Source organism: Ciconia boyciana, chromosome 9, assembly GCF_034638445.1.
Source record: "Ciconia boyciana chromosome 9, ASM3463844v1, whole genome shotgun sequence".
Lineage (NCBI taxonomy): Eukaryota > Metazoa > Chordata > Aves > Ciconiiformes > Ciconiidae > Ciconia > Ciconia boyciana.
This window is the reverse complement of record NC_132942.1, coordinates 45,216,227-45,232,605: the sequence shown is the minus strand read 5'-3', so window position 1 is coordinate 45,232,605 and position 16,379 is coordinate 45,216,227. Positions and strand designations below refer to the sequence as shown.

General features: G+C 64.2%; 2 protein-coding genes and 1 non-coding gene across 3 annotated transcripts; all 3 read right to left on the bottom strand.

The window, feature by feature from the left end:
• Positions 1–740: 740 nt before the first annotated feature.
• CPNE7 (copine 7) lies at positions 741–8,993 on the bottom strand. The gene is made up of 16 exons (XM_072872252.1): positions 8,941–8,993; positions 7,620–8,092; positions 4,889–5,071; positions 4,743–4,817; positions 4,117–4,191; positions 3,934–4,017; positions 3,758–3,847; positions 3,458–3,556; positions 2,886–2,972; positions 2,699–2,758; positions 2,333–2,466; positions 2,174–2,228; positions 1,992–2,043; positions 1,773–1,906; positions 1,368–1,604; positions 741–1,190 (listed from the first exon to the last, which is right to left on the bottom strand). The coding sequence occupies exons 2-16, from the start codon at positions 7,842–7,844 to the stop codon at positions 1,053–1,055; spliced, it is 1,728 nt and encodes a 575-aa protein (XP_072728353.1). The 5' UTR covers positions 7,845–8,092; positions 8,941–8,993; the 3' UTR covers positions 741–1,052.
• A 2,045-nt stretch (positions 8,994–11,038) lies between these two features.
• On the bottom strand, positions 11,039–16,340 carry RPL13 (ribosomal protein L13). The gene is made up of 6 exons (XM_072873746.1): positions 16,241–16,340; positions 15,804–15,919; positions 15,149–15,290; positions 13,551–13,724; positions 12,256–12,312; positions 11,039–11,242 (listed from the first exon to the last, which is right to left on the bottom strand). Exons 2-6 carry the CDS (start codon positions 15,905–15,907, stop codon positions 11,084–11,086), a joined length of 636 nt encoding a protein of 211 aa, XP_072729847.1. The 5' UTR covers positions 15,908–15,919; positions 16,241–16,340; the 3' UTR covers positions 11,039–11,083.
• LOC140657179 (small nucleolar RNA MBII-202) lies at positions 15,467–15,548 on the bottom strand. The gene has a single exon (XR_012044237.1). It is a non-coding gene; the product is annotated as a small nucleolar RNA MBII-202 (small nucleolar RNA).
• Positions 16,341–16,379: the final 39 nt, after the last annotated feature.

The following is a 16,379-nucleotide window of genomic DNA, read 5'->3' as shown; positions in this document are numbered from 1 at the left end:
CGGGCAGCACATGGCACATGGCACACGGCACACAGCATGTGGCACACGGCACACGGAACATGGCGTGTGGCGCACAGCACGCGGTGCATGACACATGGCACATGGCACGGCATGCGGCACAGCGCATGGCATGCAGCATACAGCACATGCCACAGCACACGGCATACACCATGTGGCACACGGTACATGGCACATAGCACACAGCACATGGCACGTGGCACACATCACATAGCACGCGGCACACGGCACGTGGCACGCGGCACACGGCACAGGCGATGTGCTGGGCAGGGGCAGGAAGAGAGCACCGGCACCGTCTCCATTCCCGCTCCCGTGGCCTGGATTTCGGGGCCGCAGCAGCCGGCAGCGGCACAGCGGGACGGGCGGCCGCTCCGGCAAAACTTGAAAGCGGCGGCTGCTCCAAAGTGCCGCAGCTCCAAAGCACCGGCGCTCCCCTGCACGCTGCCAGTCACGAATCCTCCTAAATATAGGGGCAGCCGGAGCGGCCGGCGGCAGTGCCCGTGCAGGCAGCCGGGGCTGGGGGCCGTGTTTGGCTCTTGCTCGCTCTTGCCGCCGGCCGGGGCTGGGCAGCACCGTGGCACGGTGAGGGGCACGAGGCGGGACGGGCAGCACCCCAGGGGCTGCCTGTCCCTCTGCCCGCACCCCACTGAGCACCCGGCAGGGGTTTTGGTGTCGGCGCCCAGAGAGCACGCGGCACGGGCGCAGGGCTGGTTGCTTTATTGGGGGGACACACACCCCCTGCACGCCGCGGTGGGGGGGTTCATCATGCAGCCTCCAAACGATGTCACAGCGACAGACAAGCGGGGACCGAGGGGACCACAGGGACAGCAGGGACGGAGCGGGAACAGGCCGTGGGGCATGGACCACCGGGACCGGGCAACGCCCGCTGGGGACTCCCGGCCCCCCGCTGCCAGTGGGGGCACGCTGCCGGCTCCCAGCGCCTCCCTGCCCCCGAGGAGGGGTCTGCAGCAGGGCCGGGACACGGCGGGGACCCCGTCCGTCCCCGTGCCACACTGGGGGGAGCGGGAGGGCCCTCACTGGGGCGAGCTGAGGTTGGAGTCGGGGGTCTCGGGCTGGGGGCAGCGGGGCGGGAAGGCCTTGTAGCTGTAGTACTCCACCACCTGCTTGGGCACCTCTGCCAGCACGCACTTCGCCAGGGCCGTTGGTGACGCCTGCGGGGCGGGGGACACCGGGGGGACGGGTGAGCTGGGGGCACCGTGGCACCCGCCCGCCCCGGTGTGCGGAGCAGCACCGGCGGGGCACCGGCGTGCTGTGCCGCGATGCTTGGTCCCGTCGTGGGGACGGGAGGGGACGGGAGGGGACGGGAGGACCCCCAGTGCCCCACTCACGTTCTTGAACTCCCGGAAGGGGACGAACTGGACAATGTCGCGGAGGACGGGCTCGCCCTTGGGGGAGCGCAGGATGCCGTCGTCCCCGTCCAGGATCTGCATGTCGGTGAAGTCGGCGTTGCCCACCCCCACGATGATGATGGACATGGGCAGGTAGGAGGCGCGGACGATGGCTTCCCGCGTGTCCGCCATGTCCGTCACCACTCCGTCCGTCAGGATCAGGAGGATGAAGTATTGCTGGGGGGGAGGGATGCTCTGGGGGGGCTGCCCTGCCCCACTGCCGGCCCCATACGGGGGGGAGCCGGACAAGGGCTCAGCTCTGACGTGGGAGCAGCCACAAGTGGCACGAGCGTGCTGGGTCTCAGCCCAGCCTGGAGCCCGCCAGCCGGGGCAGCGGGTACGTACCGAAGCCTCCTTTGTCCTCTCCTCGTCGGCCGCCACGCGAGCCACCTTGGAGATGATGGGGGCCACGTTGGTGGGGCCGTAGAGCTGGATTTTGGGCAGGCAGCTCTGGTAGGACTCCACGACACCCTGGATGCCTGTGGGGGGACGCGAGGGGTGAGGGGGGCAGCACCGGGGGGGCCATGGGACCGGCCTCCCCAGCCCCGCCAGAGCCGGACTCACCCTCGCACTCATCGTTGTCGGGGTTGAAGTTGATGGCGAAATCGTGGGAGACCTGGAGGGCGAGAGGGGAGGGGGCAGCCGGTGCCCACCCGCCACGGCCCCCAGCGCCCGCTGAGCCCCACAGGAGCCACGGCCACGGGTGCTCAGAGGGATGAGCCCCGGTGCCCCAACCACCCCCTTACCTCGTATTTGGGGGGGATCCTTGCACCAAAGCCCAGAGCCGAGAATTTCTTATCGCTGCAAGGGAAGAGGTGTGAGGAGCCCTGGCCCCGGCAGTGCCAGCACCAGGGTGGCCATCACCGGGGTGTCCTGGCCCTGGGGGACCGGCCGGAGCAACCGACCTGTCGTAGTCCTGGCAGATCTCGCCCACCGCAACCAGCGCCTTGAGGTACTCGTTGGGCTGGTAGGGGTTGATGTAGTGCAGGGAGCAGCTGTTTCGGGGGTCCCCGTTGGAGGCCGTGAAGTCGATGGCCACCTGGCGGGGGGGAGCAGCGGTGAGGGTCCCCCGGGGCAAGCGGGGCCACCGGCATGTCCCCGCTGGGGTTGGGTGGCTCTGCCGGCCCCGCTCACTGGCACCATGGCACAGCCGCGGCTTTGGGGAGCCGGGATGTGCCGTCCACAGCCCCCTGCCCTGGGGACGGGCGCGTGGCCCAGCACTGGAGCCCCTGCCCAGCTCCCGGTGCTTCGGGGTGGGGGCCGCCGCTCACCGTGAAGTGGATCTGGCAGCCGCCCATGATGTAGTCCAGGAAGGAGTAAACCCTGTGGATCTTCCAGAGGGATCTGCGTCAGCCAGTCCTGCCCCATGCCGCCCCACGGCAGCTGGGCACGGCTCGGCACGGCACGGAATGGCACGGCACGGCACGGTGCGGCACGGCTTGGCACGCAGGCACTCACCTTCAGGTCCAGCAGCACCACGACCCCCGAGTTCTTGTAGTTGCGCTTCTTGATTTTGTACTTGGGGTTCATGCAGTCCCACTGCACCTGCGGCACGTGGCACCCGCGCTGCCTGCGGCCCCCCAGCCCCGGGGACGCGGCCCCTGCGCCGGCACCTCCCCACCATGACCCTGCAGCCCCATGGCCCTGCAGCGCTGCGACCCCACAAGCCCATAACCCTGCAGCCCCACAGCCCCATAACCCCACAGCCCCATAACCCTGCCTCCCTGCAGCCCCACAGCCCCATAACGCTCCAGCCCCATGGTCCCACCACCCTGCAGCCCCACAGCCCCGGGGGGCAGCTGCCTTCCCCCGCTCCCGGCCAGCCCACGGGCTCCGGCCAGCCCGGCCGGGGCCGATTTCCCCAGAGGAGCCCGGACCCACCATCCCTTCCCCAAAGAGGGGGCAGCGAGGGGAGAACAGCCCCAAAACCAGAGGAGGAGCTGGGTGGTGCTTCCTGGAATGGGATCTGCTGGCAGCACGGAGGGGTGACCCCAAAGGCTGTCCCGTTGTCCCCGTGTCCCTGCGCCCACCTTGTTCTCCCCCATCGCCTTCTGCATCTCCTCGAAGGTGGTGAAGAACTCGCCGATGAAGTCGTGTTTGCCCCGCGAGTCGTAGTCCCACACCACGCACTGCGGTGGGACACGGCTCAGCCCTGCCTGGGGGGAGCCGCACACCCGTGCCCCCCCAGACCGCACCCAGCCGTGGCACTGTCCCCACCACCGTCCCCAGCGGCTTGGGGACCCCGGCACACCACCCACGCGGGGCCGCGGGGAAGCCGGGGGGCACATGCCCCCGGGGCAGGGATGGGGGTCCCCATCGCCCTTCCTCACCCTCAGCTTCCTCTTCTCCTCGCAGCTGCAGAGCGAGTTGAGGGAGACCTTGAAGGGCTCCCAGATGGGGCTCAGGTTGTTCTTCACCACCTGCGGGGCGAGGGGCTCAGCGGGGCCGGGCAGCCACCGGGGTGGCCACGGGCCGGCCGAGGGCCAGCTCCTGCCCGGGGCCTCACCTCGGTGCGGTACACCAGCTGCTCGCTGCGGTCGTCGTCGATGCGGTAGATCTCCAGGAAGGGATCCGACTTGCTGAAGAGGTCCTGGAGGAGGGAGGATGGGGCAGAGCACCGTCCGCCCTGCCTGCCCTGCCTGCCCTGCCTGCCCCTCCCTGGCTCCCCTGCCCGCGGGACCCGGCTCACCTTGTCGTCCAGCTTCTTGGCCCGGAAGGCGAGCTCCACGTAGCCGTTGTTCCCCGAGATCTCCTCTGAGATGACCTGAGAGGAGAGGCGGCCGCAGGGTGCTCAGTGCCCGGCACGGCTTTGTCCCTCTGCCCTCCCTGCCTGCGTGGGCAGGGCGGTGCCCTGGGAGGGGACAGGGTGCCACGCACCCTCCCTGGCATGGCAGGGACCCCCCAGGGTGGCCAGCAGACGTCAGCGGGGACCCTGAGCCCTCCCCATCCCCAAGAGCCTCGGGGCAGCTGGATGCCAGCTAGGACAGGACGAAGGTCATTGGGACCCCCCATGTGCCCCAGCTCAATGCCCCCCACCCAGCTCAGTGCCACCACACTGACCCACCCCAGTGCCACCCGTGTGCCCCGCTCTGGTGCTACCCGCATGCCTCACTCAGTGCCACTGCACCGCCTCAGCTGGGTGCCACCCATGTGCCCTAGCTTGGTGCCACCCCAGGGTCCCGGTTTGGTGCCACCCGTGTGCCCTTGCTTGGTGCCACCGCAGTGTCCTGGCTCCGTGCCACCGCACCACCCCAGCTCGGTGCCACCCGCGTGCCCCAGCCTGGTGCCGCTCCCAGCGTGGGCTCGGCCGCTCACCGTGATGGTGGACTTGCCCGCGAACTTCCCGTACTTGAGGAACAGCGGCTTCGTCACCCGCTTCTGTGCCACGATCTGCAAAAACCGAGGGGTGGAGGAGGGGATGTCACTGGTGGGTGTCCCCAGGGTGGGGGGTGCGGGCTCACCTGCCCCACGGTGCACTCCATGCCCCCCAGGAAGTCGTCATCATGCGTGCCCACGCCGGCATGCCCGTGGCTGTCGTACACCTCGAACCGCAGCTTCTGCACCTCCTCGAAGTAGTAGTCCACCGTGAAGATCTTGGCGAAGACGGGGTTGAGGTTGCTCTTGATGACCTCGCTGCGGTCCACCTGCACGGCGGGAGCTCGGCTAGTGGGGCAGCGGGGCCAGAGCCCAGCTCGGGGACGGTTCCGGGGCCAGCGGAGCTGCCCGGGACCTTGGGATGCCAGCGCTCGCCCAGAGCCAGGCACAGGGATGCAGGAACCCAGGGATGTGGGGAGGCAGGGATGGGGGATGCCGGGCAGCTGCCAGGAAGGACCAGCCCTGCAGAAGCATTTACGTGCCCGTGCCGGATCCCAGGCGAACGGCTTTTGGAGGCAGCCCCGTCACTGGCTCGGGCGGGGAGGTGTGCCCCCGAGGGTGCCAGCCCTGCCAACCCCCAGGTCCCGGGGGCACCGCTCCCTCCGGGGCTTGGGGCAAACCCCATGGTCGGTTCAAGGGGATGCTCTGGCTCTGGACCATGGTTTGCCACGGCCGCTCAAGCAGGAGCGATGGGCTGGTGCCCAGGACGAGCCCCTGCGCTCCCACCCCGGGCCGGCTGAGGATGGGGGCCACTGGCCACCATGGCCCTGGCAGGCAGGTGGGTGCTCAGCATCTCCCAGCCGTGCTGGCAGCGGGTGCCGAGCGGCTTCCAGGAGCCTCCCCCGCACCCCGTCCCTGCCAGCGTTGACTCAACGGGATGCATCCTGGCCAGGGCACCCTGCCAGCGCACCGGCCCCTGCCCACTGCCTGCCTGGTCCGACAGCATCTGCCGAGCCCACACCGCTGCGGTGCTGGCGGGGCCACCCCGTGCGGCTCCGTACCTCCTGCACGGGCACCACCGGCCCCACAGCCCCGCCACGGGGCTCCGGGTCCCAGCCACCTTGGCCCCTCCGGTGCCAGCCCTGCCAGCGTGTCCAGGGCCCTTTCAGCTCTTGGACCTAGCGGGCAGTGGCTGAGCCGGCTCCAGCACCGTCCTGGCTGGGCTGGGGAAGGCGTGCTGGCAGGGACAGGGAGAGCACGGCTCACAGAGTCCCTCCAAAAGGTGGCCCAGGAGGGACCCTCTTGCCTCTTGGATCCCGCCCTTGCATGGCACGGCACGGCATGGCACAGCACGGCACAGCACGGCACATGATAGCACGCAGAGCGTGGCACAGCACACCGTGGCACAGCACACCGTGGCACAACACACCGTGGCACAGTCGGGTACAACCGGCTCAGCACGGCGCAGCCTGGGCAGCCGCAGCCCGCAGCTGGCACGGGGCCCCTCGCCGCCCACCCTGGCTCCGGCTCCGGCGAGCAGAGTCGATTACACGCAGAGGGATTTAGCGCTAAATCTGCCGACCGAGCAGCGGTGATTAGCGAGCGTGGAGCTGCCGGCGCCAGCCCAGAGCTAAGCCGTGGGGGAGCGATGGGAAGGAGCCATGCCAGCCCCGGTGCCAGCCCCGGCGCCAGCCCCGGCTCGTCTGGGCACCAGGGCCCCACAGGGCAGCGCAGTGAGGGGCACACGGCCGCGGTGCTGGCCCTGACGCCCCCTCTGAGCTGTCCCCCTGTGTGCGGAGGGGTGGGTGACGCCACCCGGCTGTCCCAGCCCGGGCTGCCTGCCCCGAGCAGCGTGGGACCAGCCCATGAGCCCTGATCCACCCCACGGGTGGCCAAGGCGTCCCTCGGCCCCAGCCCGGGGCAGCAGAGCCGTGCTGGAGCCACGCGCCGCGGGCACCCCGTTCCCCGGCCCTGCCGGAGCCCCGGGGGACTCGCTCCGACCAAGGCGCCTGCACTGTCCCCACGCGGTGCCGAGTGTCCCACGGCTCCCTGCCCCGCGAGCCTCGTGCTCTGGGCCCTACACCTTGCACCTTGCTCCCTGCACCCTGCTCTGCGCCCTGCACCCGGCACTGTGAGCTCTGCACCTTGCGCCCAGCATCCTCTGTGCGCACCCTGCTCTGTACCGTCTCCTGCCCCCTGCTCTGCACCCTGCACCCTGCTCTCCACCATCTCCTGCACCTTGCACCCTGCTCTGGACTCTGCGCCCCACTCTGCACCCTGCTATCTACCATCTCTTGCACCTTGCACCCTGCTGTGCACCCTGCACCCTGCTCTCCACCATCTCCTGCACCCTGCACCCCACTCTGCACCCTGCTATCCACCATCTCCTGCACCTTGCACCCTGCTGTGCACCCTGTACCCCACTCTCCACCATCTCCTGCACCCTGCACCCTGCTCTGCACCCTGTACCCCACTCTCCACCATCTCCTGCACCCTGCACCCTGCTCTGCACCCCGCTATCCACCATCTCCTGCACCCTGCACCCTACTCTGCACCCTGCACCCCACTCTCCACCATCTCCTGCACCCTGCACCCTGCTCTGCACCCTGCACCCCACTCTCCACCATCTCCTGCACCCTGCACCCTGCTCTGCACCATCTCCTGCACCCTGCTCTGCACCCTGCACCCTGCGCAGCGGCTCCTGCCCTGTCTCCGGCCCCGCGGGCATCGCAGCCACCCTGGGGCTGTCTCTGCTCCCGTCCCCATCCCAGAGACGCAAACCCTGTGCCCAGCACCCTGCACCCAGCCCCGCCACGTCCCCGATGACAGCCTGCCCCAGCCCTGCCCCACTGCGGTGGGTGCCCCCCGCCCTCCTACCTCCATCCACTGGCCCTGGGACTGCATCAGCAGCAGGACGCAGGGGTCCGACTTGTTGAGCGTGTCGCGGTCCAGTAGGTGCTTACAGCTCACCCGCAGCTCCACCTTGGAGAGGACGGCCAGCGGGGCCTGCGGGGACGGCTCAGGCGCCTCGCCCATGGCGGCCGTGGCACGGTGGGCAGCCGGACGCGATGGGGGGCAGGTGGCCCCGTGGGCGAAGGGCATGCGGGGGGAGCGGGGCGGCGCGGGCGGCCGCTGCCTTCGTTGCCGTCAAGGAGCCGGGCGGGCGCCCGTCATGCCCGGGGCACGTTGCCCCGCGGTGCCGGGCGTGGGGACGGAGCCCAGGTGCGCAGGGTTGGGCAGGTCCCTGGTGGCAGCGGGCGTTGGTGGGATGCTCCGGTGCGTGGAGGGGACCCCGGGGACCCCCTCCGAGGCGGGATGGCTGGTTCCGGTCCCGGTGGCTCCACGGGGCCCTGCAAGGCATCAAAGCACAGTGGGGTGAGCTGGAGCCGGGTCGCCCCTCGCGACGCTGCCTGTGTACCCCCAAGTGCCAGCCAGCCCCGTGGGCACCGCTGAGCCCCCTGGGCCGACCGGGGGTCCTGCGGGGCTGTGCCCGGCTCTGCCCCAGCCCCACCCCAGGGACAGGATGCATCCTGCGGGGAAGGGGCACCCGAGCGGGGCTGGGAGGCTGTGCAGGAGTGGGGGCTGCGCAGGCAGCCCCGGGTCCCCACCCCGAGGTGCCCCTCCTGGTGCTGGGGAGCAGAAACTCCCCTCCCGTCCCTGCCGGCAGCACGCCCCTTGCCCAGGCAAGGCTCGCCAGCGAGGGCAGCGGGGACGCCAGGTCCTTGTCCGTGCCACCGGGTGATGCTGGCAGTGCCGGCCACATCCCGCCGCCCCGGGCAGGGCCAGCGGCACCCCGGGGCGCAGGGGGGATTCCTCCGTGCGGGGGACATGTGAGATTCAGCCGGGCGATGCTGCGGTGCCGGGCCATCGAGGGGCTTTGCCAGCGCCAGCCCCGGACCGGGGCTTGTCCCCCGAGCCACAGCCCCCCGGGGGCTGCCTGGCTCGGGCTTGGGCAGGGGCAGAGCAGCCCTCCTGCCCGCCCGCCTGCCCGTGCCCCAGTGTGCCCAGCCAGGAGCTGCCGCCACCGCCCAGCCAAAGTTTCCCGGCGAAGTCATGCAGCGCCCGGGCCCTCCCCGGCACATGGCTCTGGTGCCCCAGCTCCAGCGGGCATCGTCCCCCTCCCCGGGATCGCGGGCACCCCTTGGCATCCCTCGGTGCAGGGGGCACCGGCTCCCACCCTGCCCGGCTGCCCCCTCACCTGGGTGCCGGTGGCCTGGGCTCCGCACGCGGCTGGGCCGAGGTCTGGGGTCGGTGTGCCAGCCGGAGCCGGTGTGCCAGCCGGAGCCGGTGTGCCAGCCGGAGCTGCCGCCGCTGCCACCTCCACACAACTGACTCAAGCTGCAGTTCGGGAGCGGAGCCCTAAGAGGGAGACGACAAGCTCCGTTAACTGCCTCGCTGCCGGCACCGGAGCAGAGCCCGACGGCGGGCACCGGGGCTGAGCGGGGTCCCCGGCACCGCTGGCCGTGCCAGGCAGGCATTCCCGCTCCAGGCGAGCCCCTGATGGCACAGCCCTCGCTCCCAGCGCCCCACGGCCCCTCGCCCTCCCCAGCCGCTCCCCCCGGGGTGCCCGAGGCCCGTCCTGCTCCCGGTCCCCCGTGCTCTCAGCCAGCACCCCAGCACAGAGACAGGGTGCCCCAAAACTACCGGGAGCCCTCCCCACGTGCCGGAGCACCCCGACCTGCACCCTGCACACGCAGAGCCCTGGACGCCCCATCCCTCGGCCGGGGGCTGTCCCCGCACCCCCCGCCCACGCACATCACCCCAGCGCCGTGGTGCTGTCAGCTTGGCTTTATGAAAGATATTGTAATTAGCCCATATTTGGAGGGATTAAAATGCAGAGAGGGCTAATGAGCGCGAGGGCACTGCAGGGCCCTGGGCTTTGGGAGCTAATCCCCAGCCTGCATGGCAGAAATAGGCCACCCTCCTTCCCCGCTCCTCCCGCAGCCCCACGGCACGGCCCAGCGGGGCAGGAGGCAGCCGACCCACGGGGGACGCAGACCCTGGGGTCTGGGAAGGACGAACTAGCAGCCTGCTGTGCCACGGGCAGCCCCACGCCGGGCAGCCCTCGCCCCCGTGTTTGAGCAACCTCGGGTTCTCCCAGCTGCGCCAGGGCTCCAGCCGGCCGCGTGTCCCTGCGCCGGAGCGCTTCATCGCATCCGATCCCCAAGTTTCTGTCACCGAACTGCTAATGAATACAAACGACTCAATTATTCCGGCATGGGCGATCCGCAGCGCAGCCAGGCTGCAGAACAGCCCCAGAACTGATTAGCCAGCAAAGGGGCTCGGTTGAGCGCTCCTCAGAGCGGGACGGACCCCACCACCACCACGGCCCATCGCACCAGTCCCCTGTCCTGGGACAGGCAGGGACACGGCCACAGAGCAGGCAGAGCCCAGGAGCCACGAGGATGGGCCAGAGCCCCCCAGACCCTTCTCCAGGGCAGGGCTGGGCTCCTCTTCAGAGGAATGTTTGTCTAAAGAAATGGCTTAAAGGTCCCCGCGCACAGCACCAGGGGCTGAAGCGAAGCCGGGTGAGCCCAGGGCCGCGCCGAGGGAGCTGTACAGGGTGGCTGCACAGTCCGGCACTGGGACTCCGCAGTCCAGCACTGGGACTCCGCTCCACCCAGCGGCAAGCGGCAGCAAGCACAGAGCAGGTGCTGGGGTCCCGCCTCGCTCCCCCTGCACCCCTCCAAAACCGGGGAGCAGGACCCCAGCCTGGGCAACCCGTCCAGGGAGAGCGGGTGACTGCCCCAGCGAGCACCGTGGGTCCCCAGGTGAGGCTGACAGGGCAAGCAGCAGCCCGAAGCACAGGGAGGTGACACCCACCACGGCACCCCACCTTCTACAGCAGAGCCAACTGCTCGGCCTCGCGCAGAACCACAGGCAGAGGTGTGGAAATCATTACATCTGAAACAACGGCATAGAAGAGAGGTGGGTGGGAAGCAAAGCCTGTCAAGGAGGGGGTACCCCAAAAAAACCTCTCGACAGCTTCAGCAGCCCCTTACACAGACTGGGTCAGGCTCCAGCGCACGGGGAGGCAAAGCAGAGGCTTCCCTGAGGGGAGCTGTGCAAGGCTGAGGCGTTTGTTTCGCTCGCTTTCAGGGAAGTTTGGAGTCTCTAATCAGAGCAAATGAGGCTTCCCACGCCTGAAGAGCGACTCCCCTGGACCGCATCCCTCCACGCAGAGCGGCCCACGATCCGCACCAGCACGCGCTGTACGGGTGCTGCAGCAGAGCAGGCAGGCGCAGGCAGCACAGGGCAGCTCAGTCCTGCACGTTTGCCCTAAAAAGACAGCACACTCATATTTCTACATTTTTTTTATTGACAGTTCTAGGGAGAACAGTTCATTTCTTCTTCTCCACATCCTGCTCTGCCGCTTCTTTGGCGCGTTTCGCACGAATCCCAAAGAGACGGGCATTAGCCCGAGCCATGCGCAGGCTGGCAAAAGCCTTGAAGTTCTTCTCGTCCTCTGAGATAACACGGGCCTTCTCCCGTTTGAAAACCTAGTGAGAGAGAGCGCCAGACAGTCAGACTGCACATCAGAGGCTCCCAGAGAAGACTGCATTTAAGGTTTAACACAATTAATCTCGCTACATTTTTACCACTAGCTCCAGGACGCCGTTAAGAACAGAGCATTTAATGCCATCTATCTACACGCCCTGCCTTTATCATCACTCCACCAGGCACCTCATTTCAACCAGTTCCTAATTCGCCAGCGCATGTCAGCGCAAGGCCAGAACATACCAGGGAAAAAAAAACCACAAAAACCAAGCAGCAGCATGAAATCTCAGTCAGGTTTGTGGCGCATCAACAGCACTTTTTGGAAGCAGCAAGGGTTTTGAGACAAACGATGACTACGCGATCTGCCTGGGCTGCCAGAACGCACCCCTCGCCCCAACCGGCAACCTTAAGTGCCCCAAATTTCACAGGAGGACGAGCTCCCCAAAGGTACAAGTGGACAAACAACCCTGGGGCCTGCCTGGAGGACACAGCGCTGAGCACCAACACGCGCTGGAGATGCTTTATGTGCGCTTCACCCTGTGTCCCTGCAGGAACCGTGCAGTTTGGGGGGGGTTAACGTGCAGGTTCCCCCGTAGCCTCCTCCGGAGAGCACACGTAGCTGCGCTTCTCCCGCCTGCCATTTAGGGCAGAAGTGGAACTCATGTATGATTATTCCCAACCAACACATCTTGACTCGAACCCGACACTGGTGCCTGGAGCTCTCCTCTGGACCCAGAAACACAGCTCATGATTTAAGGACTTCCTCAGTTGATAAAAAGTTTAGGGGAGCTCCAAGTAATTAGTTCTTTGCAGTCGGCTTTGCAACACCGAGAAACCAAACAGATCTCGGCAAAATACAAGGACAAGCTTGACTTGTTCCTGGTTTTCTTTGATCCAGGATGGGAAGACTCTGGAGACAGCAGCCCTTAACTGGAGAAGAGCGAGAAGAGAATCCTCTCCATGAAGTTTAAGTCTCAGTTTTGTCACACAGAGAACGTGATTTAATTACACTTACATTCTTGATCGGCATAACCGGTCCAGTCAGCTGAGTCGCCATCTTGAGTTCCTCAGCCTGCATAACAAGACGACAAAAACCATTATTTAAAAAAGCAGTATTTCACTTAAACAGGCTGTTAATAATTCTGACCAGAGATTTAACACCGACTGGTAACAAATTCAGCATTTCAGCCACACAGCTACAGGAGTATTTGGTATCAACGTGCCGCGTCGACCACCTGTGTTTTGCCTGGCTATCGATCCGCCCGGACCTGGCCAGAGGAACAGCGGCCTTTCGGGAGTTCTGCCAGCTGGAAAAAACGTTGACATCTACTGTGCCATTTTTAGTTTCATACCCAGTGTATTCCTCAGCAATTCCTTCTAAGGCCAATTCCAGCTTCTTTAAGAGTATGGCATTGCACAAAAATGATTAAGTTTTATTTTAGATAGTTGATTTCAAGTAAACAAACTTGAAACAGTATTCCAGATGCAAGTGTCTACCTACTGGTACAGAAGCTCAAGCCCCTTCCTCCCCTGTTCTGAAGAGCAGCCTGGGTGCGGCGGGCTCCACTGTGGTTAAGCAGCTCAGAGCCGACAGAAGACTGAGGACGGCTTGAGCACACCACCTCGTCCGATGACTCGCACTGCCCCACGGGAAGCGTGTATTTACCAGAGGCAGAGCCAAGGACAGACAAGGAAAGCCAACTACAGTCTGGATCTCTGTGAGATTTTAATGAAAAGCATTTTTGTATGTCAACAGCAACAACCTTCTCGAGACTGCCTTACGCACGGCTTTCACTGAACTACTCCACTGATAAGTATGTCCTCGCCTTCCTCACCCTTTCCATGTAGCTGTCACCACAGCACAACAGAACTCCAGGCAGACTTTTCAGCCATTCCAACAATTTAGCTTCATAAACTAAAATTCGACCGGTTGGGCAATGATCAAAGCTTCAGCAAACAGACCACCCGAGGAGCCCAGCCTCAAGTCTGAGCTGCACCCCTTCAGCAGCACGGCAATCCCTAGGCCAAAAGTCTGTCCAAAGCATTACTGCAACCCAGGAGAGTCCATGTGGAAGTCGACTCTACCAGGCCCAGCCTTGCACTGGGCTCAGTCATCCCTACACACGTGCACGGGAACCACATTGCCCCCAAAAGAAGGGCTGCTCTCCTCCTGGGGGATTTACGTTACAAAAAGCGTTCAAGAGTGCTGCCTGACTGCACACCACGGCACCGGGACAGGCTGTGACCAACCCTTTGAAAACATTACTGGACGTAGACCCTGTGAAATGTTTCTAGGAGCCAAGTACTTACAGAGCTGTCTCCCTTCTTAGGCATAGCTGGCTTCCTTGGGAAGAGGATAAGCTTGGAGCGGTACTCCTTCAGCCTCTGCACGTTGGCTTGCAGTGACTCGGTAGACTTGTTGCGTCGCCTGGGATCCACAGAGATTCCAATAGTCCGGGCAAACTTTTTGTTAATGCCAGCGAGCTGAAGAGAGAGCGCACAGTGTCAGCATCCGACAGCTCCCAACGTCACCGTGCTACTGCCGGGAGCCGCTCTGGTCATCAGCCAGACAAGGGTTCCAGGGCAGCCATCACAGGCTACAGCGTCTGGAGAAAGGCTCGGCATCCGACCAACGGCCGTCGGCAGCACGAGGGTCTGGCAAGAGGGACCGACTATGCCACAGGCAAAGGGCGTCCTGGTGTCTGTATTCTAATGCTTAAAACGTTACCCAGACTTCACAGTAATTTTTGCAGATGGATTTCCTCAGGAGAGCAAAGTGCAACCCCTGATGAATTATGAGGGGGACGTTTAAAGTCTGATGCACAGGAGACAGAAATTTATGAAGTCAACCGGCAGATAACTCTGGTTCACTGAATACTGGAAGCTCCATTAAAAAAGTATTTTTTTGTAACCATCTTAAACAAGAAATAATCGCATTTTCTGTTTAAAAACAAACATCTGCGTACCATTTTGTATTCCACCATTATCGAAAAATTAAAGAAAAATAAAGTAATGAAGCATTTGGCATCCAGAAGAACAATTTTACTGCTTCAGTGCACTAATTTCACTGTTATAAATATTTTAATTAGATACTAAACAATGCACAAGAGGCGGCTGCAGATGCTGGCTGCCAGCAAGCACTGATGTTTATTCCTGCCGACTGTGTGGAAATATGCGGGTGGGGGTTTCTGCAGACCACCACGATCAGCTTTAAAAAGTTCGTCAGCTCAGCACACCTGGGAAGGTCATCGAGAACGGTTTCCTGAAGCAACGGAGGGCACTGAATGCTTCCCACAGACTTTAAGTGTTCCTAAACCAACTCGTAGCTGTTGCACGAGAAACAGCCACAGCTACTCCGTGAGGCTAGGCAGAACGGTTCCTTTTCCTGGCACAACATCCCTTACTTCTGTTAGGGATAAGTTGAGAGCGGTTTACTCGGTCCGCAACACAAAGGGATTCACGTCAGCTAAAATTTTTAGCATTAGCAGAAACGTGTTTCGCAAAAAAACCCCAAAAGAATTTAATGAAGAAGCTATTAGTCTTTCTTTTTCCCCAAAAGACATTTAGGAGACTCAATTAAGGCACTACCAGAATCCAACTTTACTGGAATTTGTTCAAGTGACAGTCTGACCAGACAAACGGACATTTACTTTTCAAAACAACCATTCAGTGATGTACTCTGCTGCATCCCCACCCCATGGCTACAAAGAAAAGGCAAGACCAGTATTTTCTCTGCTCCTGTAGAGCCAACACCAGCAGACATCTCCCCCGGCTCAGCCAGCATCAGCAGATACCCACATCTCGGCAAGTCACTTGCATGTTGTCTACATGCAGAAGAACAGGAGAAGACAACCAAGCTCAGACTCAGGGTTGGTTTTATCGGGTTGGGATCAGCGCTCCGTACTTACTTTAAGCTCTTCTAGGCTGAAGCCTCTGCCAGCACGAACTTTTTTGTGGTATCTGATAGTAGGGCACCTCACTATAGGCCGGATGGGCCCAGCCACGGGACGGGGAGCGATGCGGCGAGCCTTCGCCTGGCGGGCCTTCCTCCTGGAACGTCAAAAGGGACAAGGGGACAGCGATGAGGAACACTGCACTTCTGCCAGATATGCCACTCCTGCACTGCCAGCTGACCTCCCTTGCCGGGCAACGTCTGCCACATGGGGATCTCTCGGAAACAAACACAACACCGGCCCAGCAGCTCAGAGAGGCGGACGCCTGCTTTTACAGAACAGCCGCAGTCATCAGATATACAAGGGTTCGAGGGAATCATCAACGTGGTACAGCGATTCCGGAGATTTCTCATCACTTGACTGCAGCTGGAACGGCATGGGCTGGAGCCTGAGCCCGACCAGAGACCCCACACGAGCACCCTGCTGCAATCCCAGAACCTTTAACAAGTAAGGTGAGGGAAACAGCTTACAAATAAAAGACGCAGTGCTTCAGCTTCCTAAGCAACCCGATACAAGACGAGAGACAACCCCCCCCAGCGACGCAAGCTAAAGCAGGCGGCAGCAGGCCCGGCAGGAGCGGGCCCAGGGAAGCCGGGGCGCGGGCACTCACCTGCGGATCTTGCGGGCGGGCTGGTTGAACCATGTGGCCACTCGTCGCTGCCAGTCCTTGTGGAAGTGGGGCTTCAGGATCATGCCATTGCGGCTGGGCGCCATGGCTGCTGGGGCCTGCGGACACGGGCAGGGCTAAAGGCGGCCGCCGGCCCCGCCGGGGTAGCGGGGCCGCAGCGCCTCCCCCGGTGACCTGGGCAGGGGCCCTTCCCCGGCCCCCGTGCCACCCAGGGCGGACCCAGAGCGCCCCCGAGCCCGCTACCCCCGGCCCGGCCCGGGCCCAGGCCGGGACCCTGCCAGCGCCCCGCCCGGGCCCGGCCCTCCGCGCAGCCCGCGGCCCCCGCGCGGGGCTCCGAGCGTCCCCGGCCCGAGGCACAGCCCCCGGTGGGCGGATGGCGGCGGATGGAGCCCCCCGGCCGCGGCAGCATCGCGACTCACCTCCCGCCACGGCAAATGGCCGACCGGAAAAGGAAGCGGAGGCGCCGAGCACGCCGGAAGTGAGGCAGCGGCGGCCAATGGGCAGCGCCGCCGGAACGGCCCAATGAGAACGACTGCGCCGGGAACGCCTGGCGGCAGC

Coding starts and splice junctions, on each gene's coding strand:
- CPNE7 (XM_072872252.1), bottom strand. CDS start 7,844: ATGCCCTTCGCCCACGGGGCCACCTGCCCCCCATCGCGTCCGGCTGCC. Junction 5,072..7,619: donor CCCAGGGCCAGTGGATGGAG/GTAGGAGGGCGG, acceptor CCCGCCGTGCAG/GTGGACCGCAGCGAGGTCAT. Junction 4,818..4,888: donor TGGAGTGCACCGTGGGGCAG/GTGAGCCCGCAC, acceptor CGGTTTTTGCAG/ATCGTGGCACAGAAGCGGGT.
- RPL13 (XM_072873746.1), bottom strand. CDS start 15,907: ATGGCGCCCAGCCGCAATGGCATGATCCTGAAGCCCCACTTCCACAAG. Junction 15,291..15,803: donor CCCGCCCGCAAGATCCGCAG/GTGAGTGCCCGC, acceptor TTGACGTTCCAG/GAGGAAGGCCCGCCAGGCGA. Junction 12,313..13,550: donor CTAAGAAGGGAGACAGCTCT/GTAAGTACTTGG, acceptor CTTGTTATGCAG/GCTGAGGAACTCAAGATGGC.